The following is a 12,903-nucleotide window of genomic DNA, read 5'->3' as shown; positions in this document are numbered from 1 at the left end:
TTAAATCTCAGTAAAGAAAATCTTTCTTATGCAAAAGTCCAATGTAACCAAAAGAAAAAATAGAATTTGTAGGTCCATTTGTAATCCTCCAAAACGTGGTGATTTTTTGCATGTGTTTATTTGCATGATAGATGGTTAACACATTTACTGGTGCATAAATACTGCCACAGGTAGACTTGCTTCCCCTTAGTAATGGGCAAAAATCTAGCTTTTATCAATAACATAAATCTTATTTGGATGGATTGTTTGTTATATATTTAGATTGGCCTACTTTCTTATGTTGCATTTCTTAAATGTATGTTTCTTATTTCAAAGAACAGTTATTTTAAAAATCCCTTCAGCCAACAGCTTCTCCTTGGCCCCAATTTTAAAGCAGGTGATTACGCTAACCTACAGAGGGCCGGTCACTCCATGAGATGCCACCTCCGTGAGACTCACAGAGTCAGGAAACTTGAGAGGCAGAGGGGGAATCGATGTGTCATAAATTATGTGTTCCTTGCCATTTATAAGTTTTCTGTTCCTGAATATACCATAAAAATAAATAAGCACTTGATAATAGATGTAATGTCTAATATCTTAAAGGAAATTAATTCTATCAAGCAAAAATGAAGCAGATACAAAATTCAAAGGTTGTCATTTTGAACCATTGATTTATTATCTTTTCTCAAAAAAAATCCACAAAAAACTCTTTTGAGACAAATCTAAGTTTTTATTCGTGCTCAGAAGAATTTGTTTTCTTATTTCAAGGGTTCGGGGCTTGCTTTCTCTAGTCTGGCTTTTTAAGATTCACCCTGTGGTGCCTCTAGAAATGAAGGGAATATCTTTAACTCTTGTTTGATTTGAATGAATGGATAGCTAATCCCAGTCAGATGTGTTTTTAAAGATTAACGTTTAGGAGCTGTTGTGGAGTTTAGCCGTTCCGGCTGATTCTTAGGTAGGCTGTTTTCATCCGCATGTTAAGGTCCTAGAGGTCAGCCAAGGTGACCATTTGTTTTTAATAGTCTATTGTGTTAGATTTCCTGTCGAGTTTTTTTAAACCGTTTCAAACACCACCTAGTTGTTGTGTCATAGCTTTCCATAACCTCCAGATTCAAAGCAAAAGCCATCCACGTAACTGAATGACTGCACATCCCCCGTGAACTGTATACCAAGCAGAATGTGAAATTAGACACCACGTTTTTTAATCACAGTGAAGCTAATGTTTAGACTTCCGTTGTCAGGTGTCTTCTGTCTGTGACGTCGTTTCTTTTGTTTTGTTCCTCCAGGACATCTGGGCTTCCAGGACAGTTTTGTCACATCAGGTGTTTTCAGTGTGACGGAGCTGGTGAGAGTGTCGCAGAGTGAGTACCGTGTCACCTTTGACTCAGGCTGATCTGCTCCGGTTTGTGCTGCTTTCTGCCCAGGCCCGCCGGAGACACACCGCTTTCAGAATCCCCTTTCCATCCCCCTCTGGAAGAATTCCCCGTGCAGTTTGTTTGAGAGCCAAGAATTTAAATCAGGAAAAATTAAAGAACCGAAACCCTGGGTGTCTCACATATTCCCTGGTTTATGATGTGAACCTGGTTAAAAAAATACTGAGTCTTCCCTGACGTCTAAGAAATTCTGCATTTTAGAAGAATTTGTTTTTGACCTTTAGAGAATGCCAGTGCCCTCAGCATGAGTGGCACAGTACAGCCAGATCATTACCAGCTTGTCAATAGTCACCAACAAGAGTGAATTGAGGGTAAGTGTCTCCCCCATTCATTGATCAGAGGGTCATGGACTGTGTTTGCTGTGACATCAGCAGACAGTCCAGGGAGAAGGTATAGGGCTCTCCCTCTCTTTCCGTCTCTCACACACACACTGTTGCCTGCCCTCGAAGACGTCTTTGTTTTATTTAAAAGCACACCTACAACGACTATGATGTTCTGGGTCCCAATAATGAAAGGAAAAGATAAATACCAAATATTAAAATTTCACTTTTTATCCCCCTCCTACTTGAAAATACCACTTGTAGATAAAATTTACATTGTTAACATTGGTTTCAAGCTGCATCAAATGCTTTGTGGAATGAGGTGGAGTGAAAATAAATATTCTCCTCTCAAGGTGATGGCCCCGTCCACTGTGTTACAGTCTTGCGAGAGCGGCCGAGTAAGCCAGTCAGTCTCTTGACAAGATGTTGGGTCCAGCAAGCCTAGCCACCTGCTCTCATGGCTCGGATTCTGTCTGTTCTTATTTCCTAAAGCTAGAAAATCCTTAAGAAACTAGAAAGTCGGGTACAAGGTGGGGCAGGGGATCTGGAGGTTGAGGGCTAGGTAGAGAATCTAATGACTTGAGCACTCACTATCTGCTGGACACTGTGCTAGGTTTTCATGGATGCTGCATGAGTTAATCCTTGCAGTAAACTTGTCACATAAGAAATTACCCACATTTTTACACTGTGTTAAATTGCAGGTCTATTTAAGTGGTTTTACCCAAAGTCAAACAATGGGTAAATGGTTGAGCTAAGTCTGTGTAGTGCTAAAATCCATACTCTTACTCTGGCCCAAGGGAATCTGAAGAATCTACATTGTGAGACGAGACAGGGCAACAGCGGAGGGCACCCATGGGTGCTGGAATTCTGGAGTCAGAGGCTCTCGATTGATGCTGGGGTGTTCTGGTGTAGGGAGTCGGAGCCCTAAGGAATGAGGCATTAGGAGTGGCTGGGTGTCCGCTGGGACAGAGAAGTTGCTGCAGTATTAGGAAGGACCATCCAGTGAAGCCTTGGACACTGGGATGTGTTTTGTGCTGCCCTCACACAGCTGGTTAGCCAGTTATTCACCATAGACAAATAACAATGCATTTGTATATATGTTTTTTTTACTTTTTAAGACTTTTAAAAATGATCTCTATCCCACATTTCCTTACAATTTTGATAGTAATATAGAGTCTATACATCAGAATATAACTGTCAGGGTGGCATTACAGGGAAATACAGCCCTCGAGCCCTTACTAGGATCTAAACAGGCCTTAGCAAAGAAAATCCTTTAGCTCTGAGGTTGGAGCACAAGGCCTCTTCACCATGCCCAGCTGCCCTGAGGCTGGCATTGGGTCTTCACGACCATTGTGTCCTGAGCCTGGTGTCATATAAGAAGAGTCTTGCCCCTTCTTCTGCCTTTCCTGTGTCCCTGTAAGGTCTCACATCCCCAGGCTTGTCAGTTCCAAGCTTGATCAGACCTCCCTTCAGTCCATGACGGCAGGTTGCCAAGTGAGTTCTAGACCTGCCTGCAGGCCTGCCAGAGGGCGTGGCCGCTGCAGTCGGGATTTGCAGAGAGCCCTGGTTTGTTTCCTGTCCCCTCTGGGGGCTGTGTTGCTGATGCCTGGCGTCATGGGCCTCCTTCTGCTCCGGAATGCTTTTTGATTCTGCACACTGCTGTGTAATCGCTCGAGGACTCACTCACACGGGGCCTCGTGCTGACTGTAACCATTTGGCAAGAGAGGGACTGGGCTGTGTCAGCTAGACCATGGCTTCAGGCCAAGCTGCCATCCAGACCCCTCCTCTTGCAGATCTTTAATCCAGGTTTCTCAGGGTGTGCGTCTCAGGGTTGCCTTGGCCGCTAGGGTGGGGATCCCCCAGCTCGTGTTTCCTCAGCCACACACCTTCCTGAAAGACTTAATGCTCCAGCTGCACGACAGAGTCGAAGTCCTTCGCCGTTCCTCGCAGCACTGCCCCGACCGTTTGAGTGGTGCGCCCGCTGCCTGCAGCTGAGTGGGGCTGGGGTGCGTTCTGCAACCTGGAGATAGAAGTGAGCTGACCAGCACACAGTTTGATTAAACATGTGATGTTCGCTCTGTTAGGAGCGTGCTGGAACACGAAAATGGTCCATGATGGGAGCCGACATGGAGAAAGCATACACCACGTAGCAGGCTCTGTGCTGGGCTCTTTGTAGGCATCATCTCAGCCGTCCCACGGTTGCTGTTATTGTCACTTTTACGGATGAAGGAAATCGTGGTGCTCAGAGAGCTTAAGGAACTTGCCTTTTTACTTTGCTGTACTCAGCTAGCTGACTGCAGACATTTTTGTCGTGACTTCTCCTATACTTGTGTTACAGAACTAAGCAAAATCCAGTGATTCTGTACTTCTATTGAATAACCATTTCATGTTAGAATTGATAAACTTTTAGTTATTAATTCGTGCATTAAAAAAAGGTTAAAACTATTAAAGTATAAACCAAAAGAAGTAAAATACTTAATTAAAAATATTTTTCCTGGATTTGTTTTCAGGTATGATTTTTTTTAAATGAATACGCTTTATTTTTGAGAGCAGTTTTAGGTTTACAATTTCGGAATTTCAATATACCCGCCATACAGTCTCCCCTATTATTAACATCTGTTGTTGGTGTGGCACATTTGTTATAGTTGATGAGCTGATATTGACACACTGTTATCAACTGGAGTCCGTGGCTTACATTAGGGCTCACTCTCGGGGCTGTACATTCAGTGGGTTTGGACAAATGCATAATGACATGTATCTATCGTTATAGTATCATACGGAGTAGTTTCACTGCCCTGAACATCCCTCTGCTCTGCCTCCTCATCTCCCCATCCCCAGCCAGGGATCTGTGAACTCTTTCTGTGGTTTTGCCTTTTATCTAGGTGTTTTTCATGGCCTCAGCATCTTAGAATTCTTCGCTGTGTTGCAAATTTCTTCTTAACCTCTTCTTACCTATCCCAGCCCCACTGAGACCCCCAATCACACCTAGTTACGACCACATATGTGGCCTAGAAATTTCATGCTAATGGTGGCCTTAGCTTGAAAATATTCCCTTTTTCTGTATCTTTAGTATTCAATTTTTAAATTTGCTAATATAAATATTTACTTTCCCCAGGTTTCCAGTTAGTTTCTGTTTTTAGTTTTCCTCCTTGTAAATTTAATAGAGGAGGGAGGTGCTATTTCAGTATTTCCTCAGGAGGATTCACTGAAATCCATACGTGCTAAGTTTGTGTTTATAACGTGTAACGACAGAGTGGCAGCGGCAGAAACACCAAGAGCAAGCTGTGGCCTTGCCTCGCACACTCAGAGGCAGGAGGGTCGGGCGGCTGAGTTGCTTGACATGAAATTATGCTGATCAGATGTGCGGGGATGTTGGAATCGGGGGCCGGCTCCTGGTGCAGTCTCCACTAGTTCCATCTCACCCTTTTCTCCTGCCTGCCTACCTACCTTTTGATTTTTTTGTGTTATTTAGAGTCCATGAAAGGCAGGAGAGTTCTCTTTTCCTTCACAGTGAAGAAAGTACTGTAGCAGAAAAGAAAATGCATATCAGTTCTCTTCCTGCCTCTTCCCCATGTGATAGGACCATCTGAAAGTCATTCTAGTTATATTTTGCTATGTTTGGGGGAGTGACGGGGAGTACAGACCACTAGACACTGTGCCAGAGAGAAAGAGAGAAGTCCCCTCTGCTTTGGGGGAGGGGGGGTTTACAAGTGCTAACCGTGTGGTTCAGAATCACTGGAGTTGTTTTAGCATGATCCTGCGAGGAAAGAGACAGGAACCATCTGTTGAGATGGCTCTTACATGATGCTGCATTTTCAAACAAAGCCCTCTAGAAGCGTTTTCAGATGGGTCTCTCTCCCAGGAAGTTGTTACAAAGAGAGCCCACTCGACTAGCTGCTAAATGATGCTCTTAGATAGCTCTCCCTGCCTGCACTCACTCTTGTTTATTTTGCACCAGTGTTGTCCTCAAAGGGTATGCTTTGAGGCTGTCAAATATCCTGCCTGCTATGAACCTAGAAAGTCCTCCCAGAAAATCCACTACTTCTGCCCATTTCCTTCCAAAGTGCTCACTATTTTACTTGAAGTTGGTGGAGTGACTCTGAAACCTTTAAATACTTCGCTGAGAAAGAGGAAAACCACAAATACACACAGGCCGTTGTGACTCTGGCCTGGCGGGTTCTCATTTTCCAGCAGTGGTTTGTGCACTGAGCCGGCTGCAAGGGTTAAGTAAGCTTGTGGCGGGGATGACTTCATGGCGCTGGAATTTTGAAAAGCCAGGGTTCTCAGTACACTGTGGCCAGCCTTAGAATCTTTGGGTGTGAAAACCACTCTGAGTAACCCAGACTGATTTTGGTTCCTGTTGCATGGCTGCAGAATCTATTAAAATCCAGCAGCCGAATTGTCCTGGCTCTGCCACAAGGCTGAGCTGCTGGTGCTACAGGATTCCTGAACTGTTTGTCAGTGGAGCGGGGAGTGGAGCCAGGCGTTTGCCGCAGCCTGGCATGAGGTGGCACCCTAGTGGCTGCTTTCTGCCTTAGGAATGTGCGCACTTTAACTCTCACACAGGAATCGTTGGTCGTCAAGAGCCAAACTGCAGGTCGTTTTTAAGCCTATTTAGGTCTCTGGGTCCTTCATGTGTCTTTGAGGACCTGTATCCATACACTTGGGTTTTCTGGCCAGCAATTCAGTAAGAACTGTTGGCAATATTCTAACCTGACGTGATGAACTACCACAACAGAATTAACTCAGCTCCCAGGCACAATCAGAAAATGAAGCTCTTTGATAGGAACAAGCCCAAACTTGAAAATTACAAAATGTTCTTGCAAAGGAGGACTCCTGAGGAAGTTGATATAGGATAAGAGATTCCAGACATCTGGCCCCTTGGGGTGCCATTTAAAGAGTTGCAGGATTTTAGATCTTTGTTAAAGTGGAATTGACCTGAAACTTTCTGTTCTGAACAAGTGGCCTATTGGTTCTCCTGTTAAGTAACACGACAGCTGTGATCATTGCATGGAAATTAATTTTTAAAATGGGTTATATTTTTAAGCAAGCTCTTCTTTCAAAAGAAACCATTTGGGCTTGAGCATTTAAAGGAAGAAACAAAAAGATTATAATAAACATAGACCACAGCCCCAGCGTGAGCTGTGGCTATGACCTTGCCTCTCGCCTGCCATTACAGAATCCAATGGCGCTCTACTCAAACTGCGCTCTCGATCAATATCCTATTAAAGCAGCACAAAAAGTCTCCATAAACTTAGTGGTTGGCTATGTTTATAAATGGAACTCGGCATAATTAGATGGTCAATAGTGGCTCCACTAGTAATTCTAAAGTGAACATCACACATTTCTATCTGTGAAGTCAGTGGCACTTCTTCCAGAGTGAGAGTATGGTGTGCAGCAGACAGAACCGTGGGAGTCCCTTTAAAAAATGGTAATGCCTAGTGCCAAAAATGCAGTTTTTAAAGAAAATCTGTTAAGTTATGGAATAGGAAATACTGATTGGCCCCATATGTTTTTTCACTTTTCCTCTCTAAGCCACCTTACTCTAAATGTATTGTGACATTGGAAATGTTTCATTTTCTAGTTTTAATCAATCCCTCATAGAGAGAGAGAATAATAAATATTGCCATACTCTTCGGGAGAAAAATATCAGACTGGCTGGCTTAATTTAGTGGGTTTCCTCTACTCTAACTCAATAAATTTTCAAAACAAATACTGAAATTGAATTAGTTCAGAAGGATGTTTTGTTGTGTGATTTTTTTCTTTTAATTCTCTTGACGTATTTGGGGTGAATATTTGGGCAGCAAAGCTGGCAGCAAATGCAGTAGTAGACTGGCAGTGAGAGAAATTTTCGTCAAGCTATTCGTCCTTCTGAGTCCCAGCGCACAGTGTGGGGTCCCAGCCTACTCTCCTCATAAAGTGAGCGGTGTCCCCATCCTTAGCTACAAGTTGAAATGTGCCTGTATCTTCTCTGAGGTGTGCCCTGGCAGTGGGTTATGACCACCACGTGGGCTGAAATCGTAACTGGAAAGAACAAGCTTCTGACATCGGCAGGCCCATCAGTCAGCGCCTTGCTAGAAGGCAAGTCCCTTCTGTGCACTCATCCCCTGCAGCCTTCCTGGCCAGAGCCGGCGGAGAGAGTTCTTAGGGCAGGGTTGAGGGCCTTTTGTTCTCTCTTCTTAGCTGAAGCTCTTGCTAAATTTACCAGACTGTGAACATTCTTTAGTTCCCCAGTGTTACCTATTAGATATGAATGTCTGCTCTTAAAAAAATTGAGGCTTGTGAGTGCATACATAAAGGTTTACTAAAAACCACACCGTAAAGAATTGACTTGGAGATGCAGAACACAAAACACCTTGATGTACATACTAATTTATCATGATCTCTATTCATATGTTCATCTATTTCTCATCTTTTCTGGGTAATTTGTTGGTTATACTTCCTATGTATAATATATTATATAAAATCTATATGCAAGATGGCAGCACGGTATCATAAAATAGTGCAGGATACAGAGTTGGGGATTTGGCTCTGCCACATACTAACTATGTGACTTTGGGCAATATTCAACCCCTCTTAGCTGTGTTGTTCTTCTCATAGGTAACAATCATTTATTCAATCAACAAATATTTATTAAATGCCAACTTTGTACTGGGCCTGTCTGAGCACTGGAAATAGTAATACCTCTCAGAAGCGCCCTGTGGATTAAGTGAGACAACATCCAGTGTGTGGCGTGGGGCAGATGCTCAGCAGTGTTGACCACAGTGATTATTGCTTAACAGAACCTCGTCCCTGTCTGTCGCTGTGTACTCAGAGCTGATCCTGGAGCTGGCCCGTGAGCGTCAGATTTATTAGGAATGCGTGTGTGGGTGTATAAATTAAGAAGGGCCGATTTTAGAACTCACTGTTCTCAAAGTCAGTTTATTAGAAGGACCATTCTAGTGACCCCTTCCGAGTTAATAATTCTGATGGAATAAGTGCATGCCAGTGCGAGTTTTAATCCGTCTGGCTTTAGGAAGCCAGAAAACTCTTATTTCTAAATTTTTTAGCCAAAGCCTCTGCTTCTGCATTATTCTGGAAATTTCTCTTCCAGAACATCTAATAGATAGCAAGGTGTTTTAGAATTCTCAACCTAACACTGACACATTAACAGCTGTTTCTGTGGCTAGCCACACCCTGGTTATTTTTATCAGAATTTTTAAAGTAGTACTTAGTTCTACAGTATTTGAAAATTTTGCTTTCTCTTACATTGTGGACATAAACGTTCTGTGTGAGTAACAGGAGCGTGCTGGAGGTCATTACTGACAGCGTGGTTTTTAGTACCTTTACTTATGCACTCATAAGCCTCAATTTTTTTAAGAGCAGATGTTCATATCCAATAGGTGACGTTGGGGAACTAAAAGGCACTTTTGGGATTTCCAAAAGCCTGAAAGAAATCCTATAGCACCCCGCCATAAGACCACAGATATCATTGAGATTTGGCCTGGAATATGTCATCCTAACCATCCTAGCTAACTCTTGCCGGTTAGAAAGACTGTCGTTGGTGACCCTGTAGACATGTCTAGATGAGACGAGTGGAGTCCACACTAAGCAAAGCCCTGCATTAGGTCAAATACTGGAACTGAGTTAATCCAGTATATGGTTGATATGAATGCATATTAACATCCAGGATTTTTCAATAGATGGAAGAGGGAAAAAAAAAGAGTTCTTGGTGAAAATATTGAGAACTGTTACTGTAGACAACTAGATTTGTAGGTTATTGGGATGGGACTGTTGATAGAGTTTGGTTTCCTAATAGCTAATGGTCAGACAATCCCCATGCTCTCTTGGTTAAGGGGCTTGTTTAGAAGCCCTTCCCTGGTTTATACATCGTTGTGGTGATCAAATCTCTTAGGCCATCAAATCCATCCCCCGTCAGAGAAGACTCTATCCCATGGCTGAGGCCGTATCAGACACTGAATGAGTACATACCTGACCTCAACCAAAAGCTAAGATGAGATGGTACTCTAAGGGGCAGAATGTCAATTTCAGTCCCAAAGGAAGAAACCACTAATGCAGGAGATCAGCCAGCATTGCTGATGTGCCGTGCATCGCTCTCCTGGACCACGCATAAGGCCCTCCAGCTCTGACTGACACTCAGAACTCTAAACACAAAGAAGTGAGACGGAGGATGATGAGATGGAAGTTTTGCCATTCAAGTGATAGTGATAATTATTTTTTATTTACATCTTGTTGAACTCATCTCCCCAGTGAGTGATGAGGAGTGATAGAAGGGAGACTAGAAATGTAAGTTATCCTCTGCTTCTTTGGGCAGGTGTCTAGGGATATCTGGGTTCAGACCCCTTACAGGTAATTTTCTCATTTGTAAATAGAATAATACAAATACATGTCCCCTTGGGATACTGCAAGGATGAAATGAGATAATTCAGGTAAAAGACCTAATATACCAGCCTGGCACATAATAAATGCTTGATAAATATTAGGTCTTAGCTATTTTTCATTAACATGTTCACATAATTTTAATTCAGTTGAATAAACATTTGTGGCATGTGTAATATCTGAAGCATGCTGCCTTGTGTGCTGAGGAGAATACAGAAATAAGTAGGAGACAGTTTCTTCTTTGCAGAGTAGATTGCTAAGTTTCTTGAAGTTCAAGAGTGAGCTTTCTGTATGGTAATAGAGTGCCTGCATACACATAATTTACAAGTGGAACTCGCAATAATTATCTATCAAAGGTAAACCGTCTTCATGATTCAGAGTAGGAAGGGAAGAGATCATCAGTGAATTAGCCCTATTTTAGTAAGAGGAAAACTTTTTTTAGAAATGAAAATTCCTCTGTTTACTTCCCCTTCCACCACAAACACACATATTCCTTAACTTATGTCCACAAAATGTGGATGTGTGAAAAACAGTGCTCTGTGTTAACAGATGCCTTTGATGGAGTTAAAACATTCTGCAGGCTTTCGGCACTTAATGCTCCCTTGGCGTTGCTTAAATCTTACGATAGCAGGGAAGTTCATTTTCACAGAGAGGGAAGTCCTCGTATAGCTCAGTGCCTTTCTTTATGCTCCATTCTAGAAGGCCATGCCTCCGACCTGCCTTTGGTCAGATTGTTTAGAAAGGAAGGATAGAACAAGATCAGTATACGGTTTACAGATCAGAAATCTGCTTGGTCAGGTTGCTGCTGAAGATTGTGGCGTAGAAGCTGCAGAAAAAGTACCTTTATGACTGATTTCCATTCACTTCAGACTGACTGCAGTGTGGTCGTTTTTCTGACCCAGAACTGCTCACATCGAAGTGGTCAGCTGTCTGCAGGACGTCTGAACGACAGTAGCCAGTGTCCTGGTACCTCTTACAGAGGTGATGGACCCAGGTTTCTTTTCCCACGCAGATTCATCAGTTTTCCAGCCCCTCACAGCCATAGTCAGGAAACGCTGGCCGAGAGCACAAATTGATAAAATGAGTTAATTTTACTATACTTACTTTTTCTTTCTAAAAGTCCTCTCTTATAGGCAGTGTTCAGGAAGCATATTACAGTAAAAGGAAGATAACAAAGGAGCTGAATTTTCTTGCCATAAATTACTTTCCAAGTTAATTCCCTTTAACGATGATTCCAGATTTGCTTGTGTTTTCATAGCATTGTGCATTTTACAACGGTGCCTTTGATAGAAAGAACAAGTATTTTCCCATTTTCACTCCTTTTGTGTGAGTGATATGGACTTTCTTGCAAGATCTTTGCCACTAGAATGCAGAACAACACGAAGTTGTCCTGGGCCCGTAGAAACGTGTGCCGCTGTTGGACTTTTCTCCCCTGGAGGCTTAAAGGGCACGTTCCCAAGTCTCAGTGAGTACATTAGATTATGGAATCTGGAGGGAAATACACCGCTCTTTTTTTCAGTAGTTATTTTGTAAGTTAGAAATTGAGTGCTAAATCTGATAGTCTTTTTGGGGGGTTGCTTATTGATCATCGTGCCTTGTTGTTTAGTAGCCATGCAGATTTCAGGAAGGGACGACTATGATTCTTAATCACTAAACTGTAAACCCCACAAGAGCGGCGGCTTTTATACATCTCGTCCACTGGTGGATCTCAAGCATCTGGAACAGCGCCTGTGCATCAGAAACGCTCCATGATGATTTGTTGAATTCCACAGAATGCAGTCTCTCAGAGGATATGTGCCATTAGCAATAGGCTGGCCGCACTGGTCATTCAGTCACTGCTCCCTGCTGATTCTTGTTGATCAAGCTGTAAACTCAGTGCGCTGTCATCTCCCGGGCAGAGTAGCTTGACAAGTTGGATAGAATTCTTTTTTCCATCACCCTCTCTTTCTAACAAAATCTGCCAGCCTGAGCAGACTGTGTCTGGTGGATGGCGGAGGTTGGGAGCTACACCCTTATCCGACTACTAATGTGTGCAGAGGAGCAGGTCATTAAGAGGGTCAGCTACTAAAGTAACCCCTTGCTTCCAATGGTCCACATTACTATAATGATTCCTTAATAGCAAACCATTTATTGAGAAATGACACAAAGACTGCATTCTACTCACGACAGGAAAGAAGGGGGTGGGGGATGCATGACTGAGGAATAACATCTGAAGGGACAATTCCAAAAAGTTAACCTTTTGAGGAAAACTCCTCAGTGGAACAAAATCCACAAATATTTCATGTTAGAGTAATTGCAGTACTGCTTAAGAATATTTCTAGATTTCCAAGTTTCATTCTGCATTGCTTAAAGTTTGAGGGGGATAAATGGAGAGGGTAATTATTTACTCTCGTTAATTCAGAGCATATTTATTGATCATCAGCTGTGTATACAAATCTGTGGTGAGCTGTTTAGGAACACAAAAGAGGCTGTAGGACGTGTGGGATTAAATGTCATCTGGCATAACCCTGTGACCTCATAACCTAGGAAAGTTACTTAACCTCTTCATGCCACAGTTCCTTCCTAGTGGCGGTGTGAGGATTTAATGGGATGATGTACTAATGCTCTTAGCCCAGTGTCTGGCCCATAAACAATGGTTAATAAATGTTAGTCCTTCTTATTGTCATGGTGATGGCCATAGCAGTGGCGGTGAGTTTTCATTTTACAATAATTGTTAGAATTATGAGATCCAAGGTACATAGGTAGTTGTTGGCAGGGCTGGGACTCCACCTCTCCCAGGCCTAGACCAGCAC

General features: G+C 42.8%; 1 protein-coding gene across 25 annotated transcripts in view; it reads left to right on the top strand.

The window, feature by feature from the left end:
• The window catches only part of NFIA (nuclear factor I A), a 520,959-nt gene that overhangs the window by 403,480 nt on the left and 104,576 nt on the right, over positions 1 to 12,903 (top strand). For all 25 annotated transcript variants that reach the window (XR_011438921.1, XR_011438924.1, XR_011438925.1 and 22 more), the window contains one exon: positions 1,266 to 1,340. Coding sequence is in view for 17 of the 25 variants with exons in the window: in XM_070267567.1 (XP_070123668.1) it covers positions 1,266 to 1,340 (75 nt within the window). In the remaining 8 variants the exon portion in view is untranslated. The remainder of the gene's footprint in view (positions 1 to 1,265; positions 1,341 to 12,903) is intronic.

Source organism: Equus caballus, chromosome 5 (genome assembly GCF_041296265.1).
Source record: "Equus caballus isolate H_3958 breed thoroughbred chromosome 5, TB-T2T, whole genome shotgun sequence".
Taxonomy (NCBI): Eukaryota; Metazoa; Chordata; class Mammalia; order Perissodactyla; family Equidae; genus Equus; species Equus caballus.
This window is presented reverse-complemented; position numbering and strand designations above follow the sequence as displayed.